Source organism: Microcaecilia unicolor, chromosome 11 (genome assembly GCF_901765095.1).
Source record: "Microcaecilia unicolor chromosome 11, aMicUni1.1, whole genome shotgun sequence".
NCBI classification, from domain to species: Eukaryota; Metazoa; Chordata; class Amphibia; order Gymnophiona; family Siphonopidae; genus Microcaecilia; species Microcaecilia unicolor.
This window is the reverse complement of record NC_044041.1, coordinates 51,810,114-51,833,900: the sequence shown is the minus strand read 5'-3', so window position 1 is coordinate 51,833,900 and position 23,787 is coordinate 51,810,114. Positions and strand designations below refer to the sequence as shown.

The window sequence follows — 23,787 nt, the reverse complement described above, 5'->3', positions numbered from 1 at the left end:
CCGAGGGGCTGCGAGGTGAACGGACAGCGCCGTGGTGCTGAAAGAGACAGCTCTTACTATAGCACCCCTAGAGAAGGCGCTCATGGTGGTGCTGAAAGGGACAGATCCCACTGCTCGCTCCAGATCGTCGTTTTCTCGCCGCCCTCCACCCGTCTTTGAAAAGGGAGGTTTTACCTTTTCCAGCCGTGCGGGTGCTTGACCAAGATCACTATGCCTTGACGTGGTTGAATCGCACCAGTTTTCATGGCGGTGGCAAGGAAAATCAAAACTTTGTTGACTGTGAACATTTTGGTTTTTGTGGGGATCATCTTGTTTTCGGTATATTGCAGGATCCAAGACCGGTCTCAAGAGTTGGTACAGATCGTCAGAAGTTCTGATCGCAGAGTGAGGAGTAGGAATGCCAAAGTGGGAACCCTCATAGACAGGGAATCTATCCTACAGCGACTAGATCACCTGGAAGAAGTGGTTTATAATCAACTTAACGGTAAAACTTTCTTTCTCTTACTCTTCAAAGCTGTGGATAATTCATTGGTTGTTATGACGGTAAAGCATAACCACAACACATTGGTGATTTGATCCATTTTTACAGTGTTATCGCTATCATGTGACTTGAGATTCATGAATGTGCTTCTGCACTTCTTTATACAATAGTAAACAAATGGTCAACTTATAGCCATAGTTTTGAGCCTGGTAGTTTATTTACTGTTCATAAGACATGTATGGGATACAATTTACAATGAATCAGATTTCATATTTTAAAGAATTTTAATATGTCTATGTTCTTGCACTGTCGATATTTTAAAAGTAAGTCTAACGAAATTAACAAAGTTTTCAGTTTGGATAGGTAGGTCACCAATAAAACCTTCAAAGCACAGGCCTTCTGCTCCTACCCAGACTGCTGTCAGAGACAGTTAAAAATTAAGGGCCTCTTTACCAATCCTTGCTAGTGATCCCAGGGCAGAAATGCTGACAAATCTCATTTATGGGCCCTTTTACAAAGCAGCGGTAAGCCTACCCGGGCTTACCATGTGCCAATCTGGAGCTACCACCAGCCCAATGTGGGTGTTGGCAGTAGTTCCACCCCCCAGTGCATGGCATTTCTGGCACTAGTGGAAATATTCCAAAATTTTTTCTGCAGGGCCTAACCCAGCAGTAATTGGGCAGCACCACCGCCCGGTTACCATTGGGTTAGTGTGGGAACCCTTACTGCCACCTCAGTGGGTGGTGGTATGTGCTCCCCCTCCCCGCATGGCCATGCAGTAAGTGAAATTTTACCACATAGCCATTTCTTTTTTCGGCCTTTTTACCCACTGTGGTGAAAAGGGCCTCAGTGCATAGCAAAAACGGCCCTCACCGCTAGTGCAGGGCCCCTTTTCCCGCAGTTTGGTAAAGAGATCCCTCACTTTGAATTGGCTTTGTCAGCATTGCCACGCTGGGAATCGCTAGCGTGGTTTGGTAAAAAGAGGCCCATAATTTAAACATTAGTTGAAGAGGTGGCTCTCAAGGTTTACCAATGATAACAATGGGGACAATGTTTCTAGTTTACGGCGTATATTTTCTAGACTTTGAAGCCTTGTTTCTGATGAAATTATATTTGTTTGACCTTTAAGTGTAATAAGATGGGACATCTCTTACAATGTTTCCTTCAGTAGAAAATTCCAATGAGTACTTTTCATTCCTGGGAGACAGCAATATGGAACAGACTTTTCTACTATAATTTGCTGAATACTTCTAAGTGACCTGGACTGGGTTCTATGGGCCACTAGTCTGACCACCATAATACTTCTCATGTTTTTATGCTCGCTGAAATCTCTGTGTTGCATTTTGAACTCATATCCCTTGGGATTCATTGGTTTAAAAATGGCACTATATGTTAACCTCCCCCTGATGCCCCTTACCACTGTGACTTTTTCCCATCAAGTACAGTTTAGAAGTTAAAGAAATTTAGGGCAGTTTGAAGGTAGAGATTATACCATTGGTGCAAAGTATATGCAAATTAGATTAGATTCAAGAATTTCTCAGTAAGATTCAGTAAAAAGACCATGGTGGTTATTTTAGAAACTATATTCGTATTTTGGACATCTGAAAACCAGTACATAGATGTTTATATTGCATAGATGTCCATCTCTTGATTTTATAAAGCCAGGATATGGATGTCTAAAACTGCAGTATGTCTGCGTAGCAAGAGGGGTGGGGTGGGGTGGGGTATGTGGGCTAGGGTGTTTTAGGTGGGACTAGGGGGGGGCAAAATATAGATGTCCAATTCCAGAAGGGATGTCCATGTCCAAAAAGATGCACATTGATATTTAGAACTGGAATTTGGCATATACAGCTTACAGAAAGGTGCTCCAACTGAGCAATTCTTCATTGGTTGGAGTAAGGGAAGTCACAGTAGATATTTTTCTGCCCCTGGGGTGCTCACAGTAAAAAAAAAAAAAGGAAAAGAAAATTCCAAAGAGGAAGGAGGAGTGGCCTAGTCGTTAGGGTGGTGCACTTTGGTCCTGAGGAACTGAGTTCAATTCCCAGCACAGGCAGCTCCTTGTGACTCTGGGCAAGTCACTTAACCCTCCATTGCCCGCCACATTGAGCCTGCCATGAGTGGGAAAGCACGGGGTACAAATGCAACAAAAAACAAAACTAAAAATAGTGGGATTTGAACTGGTACCCTCTAGTTTTCTCCTCTGGTTCTCTACCAGCTGCTCTAAACATTAGGCTATTTCTCCACATGAATGCCTAGGTGGCCATTTTAGAATATGAATGTTCCTCTGCTGCCACAAAGACATCCCCATCCCATCTTTTGCCCTGTTCATTGTCTGGACATCCATTTCTCATGTATTTTAGAGCAGGCTCTATGTGGGCAGATCCTATTCTAAAATACATGAGAAATGGGTGTCCATATGTAACAAACAGACTTGAGCATCCATATTCTGAGTTGGACATTCTTTCTAAAATTCCCTTCCATGGCAAAGTGATTTATAAATTTTGAAGTCTTTAACTAGGTTAGATTTCAGAGGATACATGTATACTTTCAAGTAGTTTATATTAGTTATGATGTCACAAGTGCATTACATGAGGCATTAGCCAATTAGATCCCTTGATCATTACCCATAACACAAAATATTTGTGGTGGAATGCATATCCCTCTCCCCTGCACCCTATTTGCCCCTTGAGGGGCCCTTTTACTAAGCCGTGTAAGCATCTATGCACACTAACATGCGCCAAAATGGAGTTACCGCATGGCTACCATGTGGCTCTTGTGGTAATTTCATTTTTGCCACATGTCCAATACATGCGGCTGAAAAATAATTTTTATTCTCTGCCGCATGTATCGGATGCGCATCGAGTGGCATTTGGCATGCATAGGTCATTACCACCTGGTTACCTTGTGAGACTTTACCACTAGGTCAATGCCTGGTGGTAAGGTCTCAGACCCAAAATGGAAGCATGGCAATTTTCATTTTGCCACATGACCATTTTCGGCAAAAATATAAAAAGGCCTTTTTTACAGGTACACTGAAAAATGATTCTGTGTAGTCCCGAAACCCGTGCCTACACTACCGTAAGCCATTTTTCAGTGCCCCTTAGTAAAGGACTCCTGGGTCTTTTCTCTTCTTCCCCTTTATTCCTCTCCTCACTTCCCTATGTCCTCCTATCCCTCATTATTTCCACATCTTTGTCCTCTCCACAGCCAATCCCAGTAGTTTTCCAGTGCCAGCAGTGTGTGCCTTGTGTTCCTTCCTAGTTGTGTGCACTCAGCTATAACAGTGTGCACCTAGTATTTCTGCATTATGCAGGGCAGTGTGCACCTTTGGTGTTCTGCAGGGCAGTGTGTGCCTTTGGTGTTTTGCAGGGTAATGTGCTGCATTCTGTCTCCTGGCAGCATGCACCAACAATAGTTCACAGGCATATAGCATGGACAGACAGAGAACCACCATCAAGGCTTATATATATGCATAGATATTGTTCTGAATATGACTGTTTCCAGGAGGATTATAGGGAGCAGTTTAAATAATTTCAAAATTAATGATGACTTTGTAATTTCTAGGACAATTTTCAAAGGGACTTATATATTTAGCTGTCATTACTAAATGTATACATCCCTGTCTGTGAATTTTCAGTTGCTCTATACAGACAGTGTAGTTGAAAATTCCCTCCAAATGCTCCTGCATTATCCAGATAGTGCTGTGTCAGGGACGCCTAACTATATATATATATAGCACTAATATTTCACTACTATCTGTGTAGTGAAATGGCTTAATTTAGGCCAACACAAAGACTATCCTAAATTAAATCACTTAGCTATATGTCTAGTGGCTGATTATTCCTTAATTATGTACAAGTGCTGAATATACATATTTTTTTAAATACTGCAACTGGCTTTAAAAAAAATGTTCATTGCCTGGACTGAATATGGATGTTAACACTTTTTATTGCTATAGGTGGAGTATTACATTTGCTAGCATAATTCTGAAATATTGCATACTGAACAGAGGGTGTAACTATCTTTTATTTATCTATTTATTTTTACAGTAAATTATAGGATCGTCAATTCTTTGGCAGAAATCCATTACCTTTAGACGTACAAATTTAGAAGAAAATAGCTATTTACATTAGTAAGCAGATGGAATGTGATATGTTTTCTAGACAATATACTGGCCAGTAAAGGGTTATTGGAGCAATAAAAATGGTAAGCAAAAAGAGATAATTACTCAGAAATGAGCTTTGCACCCTGAATGGATGATGGTCTGTTAGTTCTTGAGGGATATATCTCGCTAATTCTACATATGGCGCTCACAATTGTGTGCACAATTTAATTGCTTAATGAGTCAATTAGCACTGATAATTGGGTGCTAACAATCAATTATTGGTGCCATTTGACAATGATTGGAATTTACGCATGCATATTTATAGTCAATTGTTTGGTTTGTTGTCGATTCCATAAGAACGCCGAAGTGGAGTGCAAGAAGGCAATATTTTTCCTGCTCCGTGCTATTGACTAGTGTCTCTGTTGTCTTAGACCCGAAACAAGCAGTTTCACCAAAGCAAGGACCATGTTGGGTCTGCTTAATAAAGTACTGATTTGACACCCCCTCTTCTTGAAGGCTCCTTGTGCTTGCTTTGACTTTGGTTCCAGTTGGGTGTGCTTTGGATTCCCTCTCTTATGTCTTCTGCTCTGAGTAGAGTGCCATGTATAGAATAGTGCATAGTGCTGGAATCTGTGCTCAACGTTTGGGTGGGCCAATTTACACCTACCGAAATCTGGTGTAAATCCTCATACATAAATTAGACGCTGATCTTTAGTGAATTACCCTGACCCGCCCATGCCCCTCCCATGACCACACCTCTTTTCATATACACCTTAAAAGATTTGCATGTGCATCTTTATAGAATAGTGCTTAGTAAGATACATGCACAAATCCAAATTGTTGCCAATTAATGCCAATAATTGATAGTCACCAATTGTTGGCACTAATTGGCTCATTACTCAATTACATTGCACATGCAGATTGGGTGTATGTGCATATTTGCATGAAATTTTGGGTGCCATTTATAGAATTGGGGGGGGGGGGTAAAAGTGGTATTAAACAACACATCTTAGGACCCAAAATGAAATATAGAAAACTGTTGTTAATACTGAAAGCTGTTGATCATATAGTATTAAATTAATTCCATTAAGATCACTGTGGTCAAGATCGGTGTTTCTCAACCCAGTCCTCGGAACACTCCCAGCCAGTCAGGTTTTCAAGATATCCACAATGAATATGTATGGCATAAGTCTATATGCATTGTGCAATGTAGGGAAAACACCCAAAGAAAAATTGGGTGTTTTCCCTATATTGAAGTGAGTCCATTCCCTAAATGAATGGGCTCACTTCATAAAGACAAATTATGAAAATGGAAGGAAAGACCTCAGAAGTCATAAGCTAAGCAACTTAAATGTCCCTGAAATGTGAAGGGACTAACTTGTTGCCACAACCAACAGACAAAATCAATACTAACCATCTTTCTGACCTCATGTGTACCTTTCTTTAGATTAGTCACCTTATTTTCTAACTCCTCTAACTCTCTTACCTATCTATATGTTAGCCATTTCTCTGATTTCATGTGCTACTTTCTTTAAATTAGTCACCTTACTCTCTAACTCTTTTTACTCTTTTACCTATCTATGTGTTTCACCTTTGCTTATACCCTTTACGGTCAATTAAAATGTTCTATTATGTATTGTGTTGACATTTGTAAGTAGTATACTATTGGGCTCATTTTCGAAAGAGAAGGGCGCCCATCTTTCGACACAAATCAGGAGATGGGCATCCTTCTTCCAGGGTCGCCCAAATCGGCATAATCGAAAGCTGATTTTGGGCGCCCTCAACTGCTTTCCGTCACGGGGACGACCAAAGTTCCCGGGGGCATATCGGAAGCATAACGAAGGCGGGACCGGGGCGTGCTTAACACATGGGCATCCTCGGCCAATAATGGAAAAAAAAGAAGGGCATCCCTGATGAGCACTTGGCCGACTTTACTTGGTCCATTTTTTCTTGCAACCAAGCCTCAAAAAGGTGCCCGAACTAACCAGATGACCACCGGAGGGAATCGGAGATGACTTCCCCTTACTCCCCCAGTGGTCACTAACCCCCTCCCACCCTAACAAAACTTTAAAAATATTTTTTTTCCAGCCTCTATGCCAGCCTCAAATGTCATACCCAGCTCCATCACAGCAGTATGCAGGTCCCTGGAGCAGTTTTATTGGGTGCAGTGCACTTCAGGCAGGCGGACCCAGGCCCATCCCCCCCTACCTGTTACACTTGTGGTGGTAAATGTGAGGCCTTCAAAAGGGCTCACATTTACCACCACAAGTACCCACCCACTGTACCCACTGTACCCACATGTAGGTTTCCCCCTTCACCCCTTACGGCTATGGTATACAATTGTGGGTAGTGGGTTTTGGTTTTTTTTGGAGGGCTAAGCACCCAAGGTAAGGGAGCTATGCACCTGGGAGCAATTTCTGATGTCCACTGCAGTGCCACCTAGGGTGCCCAGTTGGTGTCCTGGCATGTCAGGGGGACCAGTGCACTACGAATGCTGGCTCCTCCTATGACCAAAGGGCTTGGATTTGGTCGTTTCTTAGATGGGCATCCTTGGCTTCCATTATCGCCGAAAACTGGGGACAACCATCTCTAAGGTCGACCTAAATGTGGAGATTTGGGTGTCCCCGACTGTATTATCAAAACGAAAGATGGCCGCCCATCTTGTTTTGATAATACAGGTTTCCCTGCCCCTTCGCCGGGATGTCCTGCGAGGAAGTCCTCAGGAAAACTTGGGCGCCCCGTTCGATTATGCCCCTGCACGCCGTACTTTGCATTGTTATTTGAATATTCTTTCTTCTCTAATTGCCTATTGCTCATGTTTGATTTATTCTTACTGTACAGTAAGTGTGCGCTAAATGTTAGGGAGGCCATATATTCCTATAGGCACCTCTAACGTTTAGTGCATGCTAATCATTAGCACGCACTAAAAATGCTTCTGCACCTTTGTAAAAGACCCCCATAATCCACAATCATGTAAAAGTGGAATGAAAAACAACACTTGTCTTTCAAATTGATTCCTGAGGCATTGGGAGGGTGAAATTGTGATGCATGTGACATGTAAACACATGACTGCTACTTTCCTCCTCAGCTCCCTACAGACATGAGCAGGTGCAAGTTTAAACCTGTGTGCATAAGGAAACTTTTCAAAGAATAAGCACCAAAGTAGCTTCACTTTGAAAATTCAGGTAAAGTAGGAGCGTTAAAACTGCCCATGGATTTTGCAAGTGCTCTAGCTGAGTTCATTTTCTTTCATCTTTCTGGACTTCATTTGCAATTTTCCTTAAATTAGTCCCCTTATTTTCTATCTGCCTCCTGTTATTCTATCTTATTTGTTTGTACGTTCCACTTCTTATATCCTATTCAGTCCATATTCTGATTCTATAATTGTTTTTACAATAATCTCTCTCTTTCTCCAACCACCATACACTCTGTTCTTCAAACATGATATTCCTTTATATGTTATCACTGAGCACCAAAGTGACTAAACTCGCTTTTTTAACAGACACAGATGTATCATCTTATCTGGCAAGAATACTGGCCGAGTGGTTCAGGTATCAAGTATTGTGCACAACCATGTGGAAGGCTTCTGATTTGATCTGAGCAGGGCTGGTCCTACCACTAGGCGGACTACGCATATGCCTAGGGTGGCAGAGTTTCAGGGGTGGCAGCAATGCAGCTCAAGCATGTACTAGAACCTTCCCCCTTCTGGGCTGTTGATGCTGCCCCCTTCTCCTCCCATGCTGACTCAAGGATGAGCTTTAAAGAAGATTGAGTTCAGTACAGGCCCATGCTCAAGTGTTATCTTGTTCCACCCTGTTCTGAGGCAGACTTCCTGTTGAAGGTGGGCAGGAGACAACAGCATGTCACCCTGGGCCTGTGCTTACAGGATCCATGCAATCGGTCTTCTTTTAAGGGCAGGGTCAGCACATGAGGAGTTAATGGGGGTGGCAGCAACTCAGAAGGGAGGGGAGAAGATGCTGGATGTCTGTGTGGGGGGGGAGGGGTACGGATGGGGAGAGGCTGATAACCTGTTGAGGGTAGAGGGGGGGAAGGGAGATACTGACTATGGAGAGGAATGGGAGGTAGATAGGGAAAGTCAATATGTTGGCTATGAAGGGGGTTGGAGGTAAAGAGAAGAGGCTTTGGGCTGACCCTATCCCCAACTCAGGTTTTTTTACCTCCTACATCAGTTGAGGCTAGGGGTACTGAGGAAGCAGTGTTTGCAAGTTCTGTGGGGCAGGAGTTATGATCATTGTAGTCTCCTGATTCAGGGTTCAAGAAAGAGCCCTGGTGCATGAGCCCAGTTTTGGACTGTCACTGCAATGACCAGACTAGTTATGTGCCTTTGGTGGGTGGGTGGGTTCGAGATGGGGATCAAGGCAGGGGCGTATCTGAGGTTCGGTGGTAGGGGGGCAGGGGCTAGAGTGAGGGGGCACATTATAAACCCCCCCCCCCCACTGCCGTTAACCCTCCCCCACCACCGTTAACCCTCCCCCGCCTACCGCCAACCCTTTCCCCGCCTACCGCGGTCACCTACCCCCCGAGGTCCGCTCCTGCCAGTTTTTTAAAATATTACTTCAGCTGGCGGGGACCCCAACCCCCACCAGCCCAGCCGAGGTCTTTAACTTCTTCATCCTCATGCTGTTAAACCTGCAATGCATCCTTCCAGTTGGACGGAGTTTGACGTCGCAGCACGTTGACGTCCTGCACGTACAAAGTGCTGCAATGTCAAATTCCGTCCAACTGGAAGGATGCATTGCAGGAACAGCACGAGGATGAAGAAGTTAAAGACCTCGGCTGGGCTGGCGGGGGTTGGGGTCCCCCGCCAGCTGAAGTAATATTTTAAAAAACCGGCAGGAGCGGACCTCGGGGGTAGGTGACCGTGGTAGGCGGGGAAAGGGTTGGCGGTAGGTGGGGGAGGGTTAACGGTGGTAGGGGGGTCCAGGGCAAAATCTGCGGGAGCCCAGGCCCCTGTGGCCCCATGCAGATATGCCCCTGGATCAAGGATGATGATGCAAAAAAAAGGAGAAAATCTTTGGGTAATTGTGAATAAGGGTTCATGGTGCCAGCCCCCAACACTGGTTCCAATTGACCTGGAAGTCAAAAGGAGCAGGAGAAAAGCGCTGGGGCCAGCAAAAGTAATGCAAAACAAAAATCTAGAAAGGCCTGAGGATATTTATTTATTTATTGCACTTGTATCTCACATTTTCCCACCTATTTGCAGGCTCAATGTGGCTTACAAAGACCTGTTACGGCATCGCCATACCAGGTTAAATAATACAATTGGTGTTATAAAGAAGTTAATGAAGACAGGAGGATTTGTTCAAGCAGTTGTAGAAAGATATATTCTGAATAAAGTGGGATAGGTGTTATGTTATAGTTAGTTAAGGACTTTGTTAAAGAGGTAAGTCTTCAAGGATTTGCGAAAGTTGGTTAATTCGTTGATCGTTCTCAGGTGTGTGGAATTTACCAGTGTTTGTGCAGTATGCCACCCTGGTTCAAAAGATGGATGGGAACCATCAATTCTGTGGCAGACAAAAGACTGGTGTTCTCATGGAATCCAGCTACTGATGCAGTTCAGCGCAAGATTTAAGACTAATATTTGGAAGGCATTTATATACGTGGATTAACCTTTCAGTGACTTTACTACTGTTCCACCAAGATGTTAGAAAATATAATTTCTGGTTCAAGGCATTGTTTCTTTATCGTTATTTTACAAGCAGCATGACCTTGGAATCTTAATGGAAAGTGAAAGTTCAATGGTTTAACAACATTGCTGTCCAATGTCAAGAAAACCACAGCTTGGATAGAAAATATTCCAACACATTATCATGTTATTATGTGCACCATCCATCTTTTCTAAAAAGTGGCATTCTTAATTTTCCACATATCTTTTATTTGAGCCTGACGTGATTCCTGCTGTGAAAAAAAATATATTTTGAGCCAGCTCAGGAGGATATCCAACTATCTTTCAGAGATTTACACCTCTGCGTGACTGGTGTACGCTTCCAGATTTTTGCAGAATAGAAACCTATAGCTCATGGAAATCCACAACTGTGTGATTGCAATGCACAATAGAATGATTGTGGTCTGCCACAGATCTGAGAAGCAAATTTTCTTAAACACAGATCAATGTACACTGCACAACTGGACCCTGTCTCTGATGCTTTGGGTTAAAATAAGAGGCATGATTGAAATAGGATATATAAATTTGCTCTGTTTGTATCCTCTGTACATATGGCAAACATGTCAAACCCAACAATTCATCCCAATAGACTCTGTGTGTCATATCCATCTGATAGGGAGTTTCTTCTTTTTGACACCCTTCATGAACTTCAAACACCATTCTGTCATGTAGCATAAGTTCCACAGGTAGAGACACACGGTAACATCTATTTGGTTTAATCCCCTGGGCCTAGTACAAAAAACATGGTCAGTATTTCTTGCTAACATTTTGGGCCTTGAAATAAAAAATAATCTTCCTGACAGAATTCCATGTTTGAATCCAAGTCATATACATTCTTTTGGGTTGTAGTTATCAACATGGGCTACTGTTAAGATGTGTTATTGTACCACTAACTCGCACTATTGTAGCAGAGGTCCCATTTTATTCATTGAGACGTGGAGGGGCATTTTTGAAAGAAATGTCTATGTTTGGATTTGGATGTCTTTGTAAAATGTCAAAATCCGGGGGCGGGGACAAGCGTATTTTTGAAAAAGAATGGACATCCATCTTTCATTTCGAAAATACCAAAATGTCCTGTGATCTGGATGTCTTTGTGATTTGGACGGCCTTGTTTTTGGTCCATTTTCGAACAAAAAATATCCAAATGCAAGACTGCCAAAACAGAGGAGGAGTGGCTTAATGGTTAGTGCAGTGGGATTTGATACTGGCAACATGGGTTCAATTCCCACTGCTGCTTCTTGAGAAAGGGCAAAACAGGCATTTTTAGATATGACATCTAAGTCTGAATTTGGACATTTTTTTGTAAAACGTCCAAAATCAGAACAGGAAAGGTCATTTTCTACAAAAAAAGTCTATCTTTTCCTTTTGAAAGTGCTATTTGGAAAAATGTTGTGATTTGGGGGAGTAAGGTGAGGTGATCCCCAAGTCCCTCCAGTGGTCATCTGGTCATGTGGGGCACCACTTGCAGAGTAGCCTAGTGGGTAATGCAGCAGACCTTGATCCTGGGGAAGTGAGCTCAATTTCCACTGCAGCTATTTTTTATAAAAACAGGTCTAGCTCAAAACGTCTAAGTTTTAGTCTTGGACGTCTTTGTTTTGTTCCATTATCACTGAAAGACATCCATGTCTTAGGAACACCCAAGTCCCACCTTGAACACACCCCTGGCACGCCCCCTTGAGATTTGGACGTTCTTCTGACAGACTGCAGTTGGAGATGTCCAAAATCGGGTTTTGATTATACCAATTTGGGCATCCCTGGGAGATGGACGTCCATGTTCCGATTGATGTCAAAAGATGGACGTCCATCTCTTTCGAAAATGAGCTTGCTTGTCTACTAATAACTGGGGTTAACAGTAAAATAGCACATCTTAACAGTAGCCCACATTGATAATGTCTCCCTTAATTAAAGAAACAAAGAAATGTCTCTAGAAATTGAAATCATGTATGTAATAAAAGTGAGCCAAGTAAAGGGTAATGAAACCATTTTGATATCACTGATTAGGTTGGCTCTTAGACATTGGTGGAATGAGGCACTATTGGGCTCATTTTCAAAACAGAAAAACGTCTAAAAAGTGGCATAAAGCAGCATTTGAATGTTTTTCTCACTAAAACGTCCAAATCAGTATTTTCAAAACCTATTTTTAGACATTTTTCTTTGAAGTCCATCAGAAGTGCATCCAAATCTCAAGGGGGTGTATCAGGGGCGTGTTCAGGGTGGGACTTGGGCATTCCTGAGACTTAGACATTTTTCAGCCATAATGGAAGAAAACAAAACCATCCAGGACTAAAACTAAGATGTTTTGAGCTAGACCTGTTTTTATAACGTATAAGGCACAAAAAGATGCCCTAAATAACCAGATGACCACTGGAGGGAATCAGGGATGACCTCCCCTTATTCCCCCAGTGGTCACAACCTCCTCCCACCCCCCAAAAATGTGATGAAAAACATTACTTGCCAGCCTCAGATGTTATACTCAGGTCCATTACAGTAGCATGCAGGTCCCTGGAGTAGTCTAGTGGTGGGTGCAGTGCACTGCAGACAGGTGGACCCAGGATTCCACCTTCCCCTACCTATTACACTTGTGGAAGAAACTGTGAGCCCTCCAACACTCACCACAAGCCCACTGTACTCACATATAGGTGCCCCCTTCACCCGTAAGTCTATGGTAGTGGTGTACAATTGGGGGTAGTAGGTTTGGGGTGGATTTTGGGGGGCTCAGCAGACAAGATAAGGGCGAAATGATGAGATGTGTTCCTGGGAGCTTTATATAAAGTCCACTCAGTGCCCCCTAGGGTGCCCTATTGCTATCTTGGGATGTCAGGGGGACTAGTCTACTAAAAATGCTGGCTCCTCCTACATCCCAATGGCTTGATTTTGTGCGTTTTGCACTTGGACTTTTTTTTTTTTTTCAAAAATGAACCCAAAATGAAACGTCCAAAGCACAAAACGTGCAAAAAACAAAATGTCCAAATGATTTTCGAAAAAAGATAGGCTTTTTTCTTTTTTGAAAATGACCATCTTTCCTATTTAGATTTTGGTCGTTTTTCGCAAAATGTGCAAAGTCAGACTTAGTCGTCATATCGAAAATGCCCCTCCACATCACATGCATAACTGACTTTATACTATAGCTGGGCACGCAATTGAGCACTTAACATTAGGTTCCTTTACAGATTTTAGGGGCAAATGCCTCTATCATATCTCCCCTCTCCTGCTTTTCTTCCAAACTACACCTATTGAGATCCCATATGCTTTATCATGAAGACCACTGATCATTTTAGAAGCTGCCTTCTGGACCAATTCTATCCTGTTTGCATCTTTTTTGAAGGTGTGGTCTCCAAAAGTGTTCACAGTGCTCTATATTTCTCTGTATCTGAGACATGAGGTCTCACCAGAGACTTATACAGAAGCACTATCACCTTGTTTTTCCTGTTGGCCATTCCTCTCCCCATGAACCCAAGTATCCTTCTGGCTTTTGTTGTTGCCTTTTCTACCTGTTTGGCCATCTTAAGATGATCAAATACGACCACCCCCAGTCCTGTTCTTCTTTTGTGTACAGAAGTACTTCACTCCTTATACCGTATTGCTCTCTTTGGATTTTTCAGCCCAAATGCATGGCCTGCATTTTTTAGCATTAAATCTTAGCTACCAAATTCTAGACCATTCTTCAAGCTTCACTTGATCCCTCCATGTTATCCACACAGTCAGTGGTTTCTACCCTATTGCAGATTTTGGTATCATCCACAAAGAGGCAAACCTTACCAGACAGGACTTCTGCAATATCTTCCTTAGTTTCGCTTTTGTGGAGAGGGACCACATCCACCCTTCTCCCATCTTCTAGGTCCACTCTTGACTCTAACGAATAGAGAAAGAGAGAAAGTGAGAAATACCAGACAAAAGGAATTTCACAAATTTGTATATTCTATTGCTATTCACTAGCTTCTTGATCATCTTAATTCAGTATCAATTAGTGAACCAAAGAGGTTCGTTTTAAATAAATATTAATAATCTAATAGACAAAGTTGCTCTGATAGTAGAGAGAATAAACACCTTGCAATAATTTACTAAAGTATTTGTGTCCTTTTCATGAATTTGCAGTTGCAAATTTAATTGGATCAATTCTGTCTTGTCACTTTTGCCAGGGCTTATTGCGAATACTTTATTGCCGAGAGTGAAATATGTTTCATTTCCCAGCCAATGCATGACCTTCCCTGACAAACACAATGGAAGGGTCAGGTAGCTATTTGGCAATTATTGCCTCCAACCCGCCCTTTTGCAGACTCTTTTCCACTACTATGCATCTATAATTCTGGTATATAATTAGAATTTATTATGTCTCAAAAGACAGGGAGGTTTCAACATTTCTTTCCTTTAAGCAAGTTTAACATGCAGTGCTCCCAGTTAAGTTCCCTAGCTTTTCTGTTTGCTCCATGACAGGGATGAACTGACAGTGCTCTGGGCCCCCGGGCAGTAAAGGTCATTGGACCTCCTCAGGCACTGCTCATGCCCCCCCCCCCCCCCATTTGCACACTGTCACCCTCTCCCTGCACACCGCTGCCCCGCCCCCTGCACTGAAGGGCCCAGGTTGTCTAATGCCCTGCATTGCCATGTTTTCAAAATGGCTGCCAAGACTTCCTGTGGTAGTCTTGGGGTTTTGGCAGTCTCATAAGACTGCCACAGGAAGTCTCAGCAGCCATTTTGAAAATGTAGCAGCGCCAGGCAGAGTAGCAGCAGCGGGTAGAAGTTTGATTCTTTCCTGCCCCAAAGAAGCCGCTAGACCACCAGGGCCCTTCAAGGTGGGACAGGGGAGGGCCCACCAAGGCTCGGGGGGCTGTGGTTTGCAGGGTGGAGAGAACCTCTGAGCCCTCCCCGGTTCTATCTTGAAGGGCCCTCCCTGGTTCCATCTTGAAGGGCCCTGGTGGTCTAGCAGCCTCTAGTCCACCCCTGCTCAATGATATAGTAGACTCATTGAAGAGCAGGAAGTTTTATCTGTGAACATGTCCTTATACTGGGCAGATTATCACTCAACACACTTTGGATCTGATATACTGCCTTTCAATGGAATAACCAACGTGATTTATATGTACTGTTCTCTCTCTAGTGGGATCACAATCTAAGTTTTTGTACCTGGGCAATACAGGGTTAAGTGACTTGCCCAGGGTCTCAAGGAGGCACAGTGGGAATTGAACCCAGTTCCCATGATTCTCAGCTGACTGCACTAACCATTAGGCTACTGGGAATTGAACCCTGTTTTCCTCATTCTCAGCTGACTGCACTAACCATTAGGCCACTCCTCCACTTCAGGGTTTTCCCCTAGTGTGGAATAGTTTCATAATAGAAATCTATGTAAAATATAAAAAAAAAAGCATATTGTCCACATGTACAACAAGCTTTACAGGTTTAAAAAAAAAACCTGCTTTCCAAAATTATCCCCTTTGTGTCTGTGGGGAAAATGCTTTAGGAATTTGGCACCTAGATCTTCCAAAATGAAAATTGCTTTCTTCTCTCTCTTTGCTCCAAAATGTATGCATCTATATATTTTTACCAGAAAACTAAATTTAAGCTCCCCAAAAGTAGATGGGGGCAGGCTAAAGTGTCACAAACTGGAATTATACCATGTGCAACACATCCCTTAGTGCCCCCACCCTACCCAGTGTACCATGGATCCAGCAGAGGAGACAGTGGACGTGGAGCAATTTTTGCACCCTCTTTTCCCCTGCATCCCGTATGGTCACACCACCCTCATAGCTCTCGGAATAGCCTTGGGGACAGGTGAGAAGAAGAAAGTTAAGGGTTCAGTGCTGATTTCCAGTGTTAGGCTCCTAATCTAGGAACCTAAGCCTAGCAGAATAAATAGCAGTCTGATTTTGGAACCTAGGAAAGAGGATGAGGTTTAACATACTGCCTTTTCTGTGCTTACAATCACAGCAGTTTACATATTAAATACTTATTTTGTACCTGAGGCAATGGAGGATTAGGGTATGAGTTTTTGAACATTATGATCTCATTATTAATAACTGTGGATTAACAGTAAAATAACTTAACGGTAGCCCATGTTAATAACTTCACCCCTTTGAAATCTAAGCCTATGTGAATAAATTTCAGCCTAATTTTGAAACCTAAGCCTAGGTGAATAAATAGAGGCCTAATTTAAATGCCCCGGTTTTAGACTCCTAATTTGCATGCGTATTTTAAAAAAGAACGTAGGTGCCTTCATTTATGAGCTGAAATAGGCATTCATTTTTCTTTTTTTAATACTTGCTTGTTGGTGCATAAGCCCCTTTAGGTTCGGGTGATCTAGATGGAGTTTTCAGTTCTAATTATTTTTATTTCTTCATATAGCGTTTATAATTTTTTATAAACCTTTAGGAGCCCTTTTTGTAACCGCAGTAAAATTTGTAGTTACCACAGCTTAATATGGGAATATACTGTATGATAGTGGCAAATTTTATGTGACAACAACTTGGGGCAGAACCGTTACAGTAGCAGTTAGCAGGTGGTACCTGGCCACAGTTAACATGGGAGCACTTATCACCTCATATTTAGGAGGCGGTAAGGTTTTTGTGTTAACTGTGCATTAGCCAGCTAGTGTGCGGTAAAAGTAATACACTGGCTGGCTGATGCTTCCATGCTCACTCTCTGCCCATGCCATTCCTCCTCAGAGAAAAATTCATAGCTAGATGATCAAAAGCCCCACACTGTTCCAAATAGCACTCTAAAATTAGTGCTGGAACATCGTGGGCTATACCGCCCCTATGATCAGAGCTAATAATTTGCAATTTTAAGCACGCTATTAGCTCTGATCATAGGGGTAAGTGCGTGAAGATTGTGCCTGAGCATGCACTCAGGCACAATCCTCCTGGACTTGTTTGACAAGTCTGGGCTGTCAAAAGCCCGTATCTGTCAAATATTCCAAGGGGCTGTCCTTCCACATCCCAATCAGTAAGGTTCCAGACACTGCGACCCCCCCTAATCCCCCACATCCCCTCCCCCAGACACCAACACAGGGGGCTGGAGGTCCAGTGGATCTCCATCCTCACAACACCCCCCTCCAGCAGAAGATAAGTCGGGGTGGAGAGTAGGCATGTTTTGTGTTGCCACGCACTAACCGATTAGCGTGTGATTGACACGAAAGCTCTTACTGCCTACAAAATAGGGGGTGGTAGGGGCTCAGGCACCAATGGCCACATGCAAATGGGAAAATTAGCACATGGCCATTAATAGAAAAAAAAAATCAGACTTTCTGCCATTTTACCCAAGTAGTAAAAATGGCCTTAGCATGCGGGATGACCCACTTAAGGACGCACTAAAGCCACTTTTTAGCACAGTTTAAATACATTTGATTGGGTTGCGTTTGACAGATTTAGATGCAGTCACGGATTGTGGTTTAATAAATGGAGCTTCCATTGTAGGTACATTTCACACTGCAGAAAGATAAGAACTAGACAGAATCCATAACTGAGTTTCTTCAGATGATGCAAAATGCCAGACCTGCACACAAAGAATTAATTCACAAACACTAGAAGATCTGATTTTAGAGTTGCACTAGACGAACACTAATTGCATTTCAAATTCAGATAGGAAATATCTGCATATCTCAAGTACTGTTTATTAAAAGAACATGCTCTCTTTTGTACACTGACCACTGGCAGTATGTGAACCTTTTAAAATTTGAGGTGTGTCAGAAATTGTTACAATTTTTTTTTTTTTGCACACTCTGGGGTCCTTTTACTAAGCTGCAGTAAAAAGGGCCCTGTGTTAGCAGCGGGGGTTGTTTTTTGCCATGCGCTGGGGCTCCTTTTACCACAGCGGGTAAAAATGCCTGAAAATAGCCATATCTCGACTTCCGGTTCCCAGAAATATTCACTTAATATATTTATTTTATTTTATTTGCTGTATTTATATCCCACATTTTCCCACCTATTTGCAGGCTATATACTGTGGATATCATGTATATATATATATATATATATATATATATGTATATATATATATATATATATGTCTCTTAACTAATAGTGTTCTCAGCGGTGCTCATTACTAGAAACTGAACATAGTAATGGTCTAGCACCCACCTCTTCGCCGGTACACTCCCAAATTCAATTCTATATATTCTTATACATTAATTATATTGCTTTGATTTAATCCATACTCATCTTTTTAGATGTGTCAGACTAGGGGTTAGTAGCGTCCGACATGCATGTTTCGCCCATACAATGGGCTGTCTCAAGGACTCACCCCTGCAAGGACAAAAAAATATATAAATATACATATAATACGGGTCTGTCCACAAGCACCATACTTTCCTAGTCCCTTGAGGTGTCCCGTGCAATCTTGTATCACATTTATCTTACCCACAGCCATTATCAGCGTCAGCTTTGCTCTAATTCTAATGGGCTAACTCCCTGCAAAGATGGCGATGGCATTTCTTCCTACTTATTTATACTAAGCTTTAATTATTATGACGTCAAAATAGCCATAGCCATGCAATAAGATTGCTCTTACTGCGTGGCCATGTGAGGGGGAGCACTTACCGCCACCCACTGAGGTGGCAGTAAGGGCTCCCACGCCAACCCGGCGCCTGATTACCGCCGGGTTAGTGCCGCGCTAGAAAAAGCCAGATGGAAATACTGCTGGCGCTCGCGTCGGGCCATTGTAGTTCCAGATTAGTATGTGGTAAGCCTGTGTTGGTCTTACTGCCCCTCTGTTCTGTAATTGATTTTCTAATTGTATTACTACTGAATATTGTGGCAGTTTTTCACCGTGTGCCCAGAATGAAGGGAAAATATGTATTTGTTAATCAAAATTGCTAGATAAAGACAAGCATCTTGTTCTCAACTGGAACCCTAAACGTAGTGCCCAAGATCACACAGAGATGAATCATGACCTTGAAATTTAGGTCAGAACATTTTTGGAAATTAGTCCACTGTTCACGCCTTGTATTTGTTTTTTTAAAAAAATGTCTCCTAGCAATAAATTACTTCTGTGCCACGAGGCATATGAAACAAAAATGCAACATATCCTAACCAATAATAGGGCAGGAATTGGCTTTATATTGTGATTGTCATACAAGAAAACTAGAACTGCTTTACCAATAAAGAAAAGCGAAAGATGGACAGCAGATGCAGGTATGGGATTGAAAGGAGGTAAGAAGAACTTTTGCAGAGGTGGAGAGATACAGAGTAATGAGAATACAGAAGGAGATAGACTATGCATGCAGATTAAGAGCCATCAGTGAGGTTCAAATCATGGAGTCGGGGTATGGATATTTGCCAGCCCCATTTATCTAACTAATGCGATTCCATATCAAGCTGAGCAACAGCAAAATTGCTACAAGAGTTTTGAATATTGCTGAGAGACTGAATGCCTTTTTATCAGTACTGTTAATATTGCTATCATAAAAGTAGGTTACAGCAATCCAGAAATATGCATTCATTAAGCTGATTCAAGGCAGCAGTGGATTTATGGAACTGAGACAGCAAGTGATGTCATGGTTAAGTAAGCAGCAAAAGTGGAGGGCAATTTATAAGCAGGATGTAGAGGCTGTGAGAGCACATAGATGCATATATTGCACTTATTTTATAAAGACAACATCTTCCAGATTCTATAAACGTGCACGCAACTAAATGAGCCAATTAGCACCAGTAATAGGGCATTAGCAATCACTGGCGTTAATTAACAACAATTTGGATTTGCATGGGCATCTTGCTAAGTGCTATTCTATAAAGATCCACAGCCAAAGTGTTTTAGCGTGCAATTCAAAAGGGGGTGTGGCTATGGGAGAGGGCGGGTCTGGGGTGTTCACCAAAGATGCATGGATCATTACTGAATACTGAGGAGCTGCGCCTAACTTACGTGCCAGGATTTACACCAGGTGTCAGTTGTGCATCTCAGAACGACATTTATAGAATAGCACTCCACATGGATTTTTTTGTGCATAAATTTGGGTGCCATTTACAGAATCTAGTCCCATATGTACCTTTATAATATTAGCACACCGGAAAGCATATACAGTGCAAACATTTGCATCTCCTTCTAACATTTGCATTTGCTCCAACACTGGAAAAATAGCCTACCTAAGCTTGCACAGATATATCCATATCCCCTAATTCTATACAATTGCTTGCACAATTTAACGCTTAGCGTGTACATTTGCATGTGCAGATTATAGACTGTTACCAGTCATGTGTGTATCTTAATTGTCAAATTAGCTGCTAATTTGCACTAACAACCAGTAATTGGCTACAATTGCTATTATTTGGCACTAATTAGCAGTTACAGGCTTAACTGCCCTTAGTCGGTAGTCTACAAATTGAGAGCGCAAAACTCCATAGCATGCAAGGGAGGAATGAACCTGGGAGGGGCATGGACAGGTCAGGACGTGCTTGGCACTTACACGCACAGGTTCTAGAACATTATCAGTTATGTGTCTAACTGACAGCAGTTAGCCACAAGCATTTACGCCAGCCATCAAGCTAGCATAAGCGCTGGCGCTTAAAATGAAGTGCACAACTGTGGACCTCTGCTAGTATTACACATGCAATTGCTGAGATAGAATTTGTGGTTAGCCTGCACTATCCCAGCACCTAACATTTGTGATCTGTAGAGAATTGCCTCATAGCATGCATGCCTACACACCTGCTACATAAAACCCTACACTGTGCTTCACTAGGGTTACCATATTTTGTCCCCCCAAAAGGAGGTCACATGCCCTGCCCCCTTTTACATTCCACCCCCTTTTACACCCCACCCCCTTTTACGCCCTCACTCCGCCCCCTGTCACATTTTCCCCTCCCCCCTGTCACACACCCCGTCACTCCCCCTCCCCCTCATCCCCTCCCCTTACCTTACTACTGCCCTGGTGGTCAAGTGACCTCTTCGGGGCAGGAAAGAGCCCCCTCTTTCCTGCCCAGAGCGCTGCCCTGCATGCATCCTTCCTGTTTCAAAATGGCCGCCGAGAGTTGAAGTCTCGCGAGGTCACGTCAACTCTCGGCGGCCATTTTAAATTGGCGCTGAGATCACAAACAGGAAGGATGCATGCAGGGCAGCGCACCAGGCAGGAAAGAGGGGGCTCTTTCCTGCCCCAAAGGCAGAAGAGGTCACTGGACCACCAGGGCAGTAGTAAGTAAGGGGAGGGGAGGCTAGCAATCTGCCCGTTTGTCCAGAAATCCAGACAAATGGGCAGATTGGCAAAACCTGCCCGGTTGTCCGGACATGTCCTCAAAAAGAGGACATGTCCAGGTAAATCCGGACATATGTTAACCCTATGCTTCACTAACTGTAGTTTTAAGAATGTATACCCCCAGCAAACCTTATAAATACAGGTTTCTGGATGTAAAATGCTGTCATATGTTCAAAAAAGGCATAAATGGCCTTATTCTATAAAGGTTATGCTCTTAAATTTACGCTCCTGAATTACGAGCGTAATCTATGTTCCTAATTTAGGGCCTATTATACTCATAGATGTAGCGTACATTTAGGAGTATAAATTATGTTCCTAAATTTAGAAGCATAACCCTAAGGCCCAAAGAAGATAATTGAGGGGCCCTCTTACTGAAGGGTGGAGGAGCCACCTAATGGTTAGTGCAGTGAGTGGAGATCCTGGGGAACTGGATTTGATTCCCACTGCAGCTCCTTGTGACCCTGGGCAAGTCACTTAACCCTCCATTGCCCCTGGTACAAAATAAGTACCTGAATATATGTAAACCGCTTTGAATGTAGTTGCAAAAAAACTTCAGAAAGACGGTATATCAAGTCCCATTTCCCTTTCCCTATTTGAGATTCTACATGGAATGTTGCTGTTGCTACTATTTGAGATTCTGGAATGTTGCTACTATTGAGATTCTGTTGCTACTATTTGAGATTCTACATGGAATGTTGCTATTCCACTAGCAATATTCCATGTAGAAGCCTGCCCCTGCAGATCAGCAATGCGGCCGCGCAGGCTTCTGTTTCTGTGAGTCTGATGTCCTGTGGCAGGCTTCTGTTTCTGTGAGTCTGACATCCTGCACGTATGTGCAGGACGTCAGACTCACAGAAACAGAAGCCTGCGCGGCCGCATTGCTGATCTGCAAGGGCAGGCTTCTACATGGAATGTTGCTAGTGGAGGAGCAGCCTAGTGGTTAGTGCAGTGGACATTGATCCTGGGGAACTGGATTTGATTCCCACTGCAGCTCCTTGTGACCATGGGCAAGTCATTTAACCCTCATTGCCCCAGGTACAGAGACACCTTAGATTGTGAGCCCACTAGGGATACAGAAAGCACCTGCTGTTAAGTATTTTTTGAAAAATTATCTCTAGAGGAGGCCTATCATGGGCAGAGAATGGGCATGGAAGTATTAAGCAGCTAGCACACATTAAGGACAATTGATATAGTGTATCTAAATATTCAGAAAGCTTTTGATAAGGTTCCTCATGATAGATTCCTGAGAAAATTAAAGTCATGGGATAGTTCCGGTGTGGATTAGGAACTGGTTATTGGACAGAAAACAGAGGGTAGGGTTAAATGGTCATTTCTCTCAATGGAGGAGGGTGGAGTGCTGCAGGGATCTGTACTGGGATTGGTGCTATTTAACATATTTATAAATGATATGGAAATTGGAACGAGTGAGGTAATTAAATCTGCAGATGACACAAAACTATTCAAGGTTGTTAAAACACATGCAGACTGTGAAATATTGCAGGAAGACCTAAGGACATTGGAAGACTGGGCGTCCAAATGGCAGATGAAATTTAATGTGGACAAATGCAAAGAGATGCACATTGGAAAGAATAATCCGAATCATAGTTACCTGATGCCAGGGTCCACCTTGGGGGTCAGCACTCAAGAAAAAGATCTAAGTATCATTGTAGATAATACACTGAAATCTTCTGCTCAGTGTGCAGTGGCATCCAAAAAAGCAAACAGGATGCTAGGAATTATTAGGAGAGAGATGGTGAATAAGACCGAAAATATTATAATGTCTTTGTATTGCTCCATGGTGTGACCACACCTTGAGTATTGTGTTCAGTTCTGGTTGCCATATCTGAAAAGAGATATAGCGGAATTAGAAAAGGTTCAAAGAAGAGCAACCAAAATGATAAAGGAGATGGAACTCCTCTCATATGAGGAAAGGCTAAAGAGGTTAGGGCTCTTCAGTTTGGAAAAGAAACGGATGAGGGGAGATGTGATTGAGGTCTACAAAATTCTGAGTAGTGTAGAGCGAGTTGAAGTAAATCAATTTTTTACTCGTTCCAAAAGTACAAAGACTAGGGGACACTCGAGGAAGCTACATGGAAATACTTTTAAAACAAATAGTTATTCTCTGGAACTCTTTGCCGGAGGATGTAGTATCAATGGTTAGTGTATCTGGGGTTTAAAAAGGTTTGGACATATTCCTGGAGAAAAAGTTCATAGTCTGCTTTTGAGACAGACATGGGGAAGTAACTGCTTGCCCCAGGATTGGTAGCATGGAATGTTGCTGCTAATTGGGTTTCTGACAGGTACTTGTGACCTGGCTTGGCCACTGTTTGGAAAAC

The 23,787-nt window shown here is 42.7% G+C and overlaps 1 protein-coding gene across 1 annotated transcript in view; it reads left to right on the top strand.

The window, feature by feature from the left end:
- The first annotated feature begins 243 nt into the window (after positions 1-243).
- GALNT9 (polypeptide N-acetylgalactosaminyltransferase 9) overlaps positions 244-23,787 on the top strand; it is a 369,632-nt gene continuing 346,088 nt past the window's right edge. Inside the window, exon 1 of the mRNA XM_030218539.1 lies at positions 244-484. Within this exon, the coding sequence (XP_030074399.1) occupies positions 244-484 (241 nt within the window). The remainder of the gene's footprint in view (positions 485-23,787) is intronic.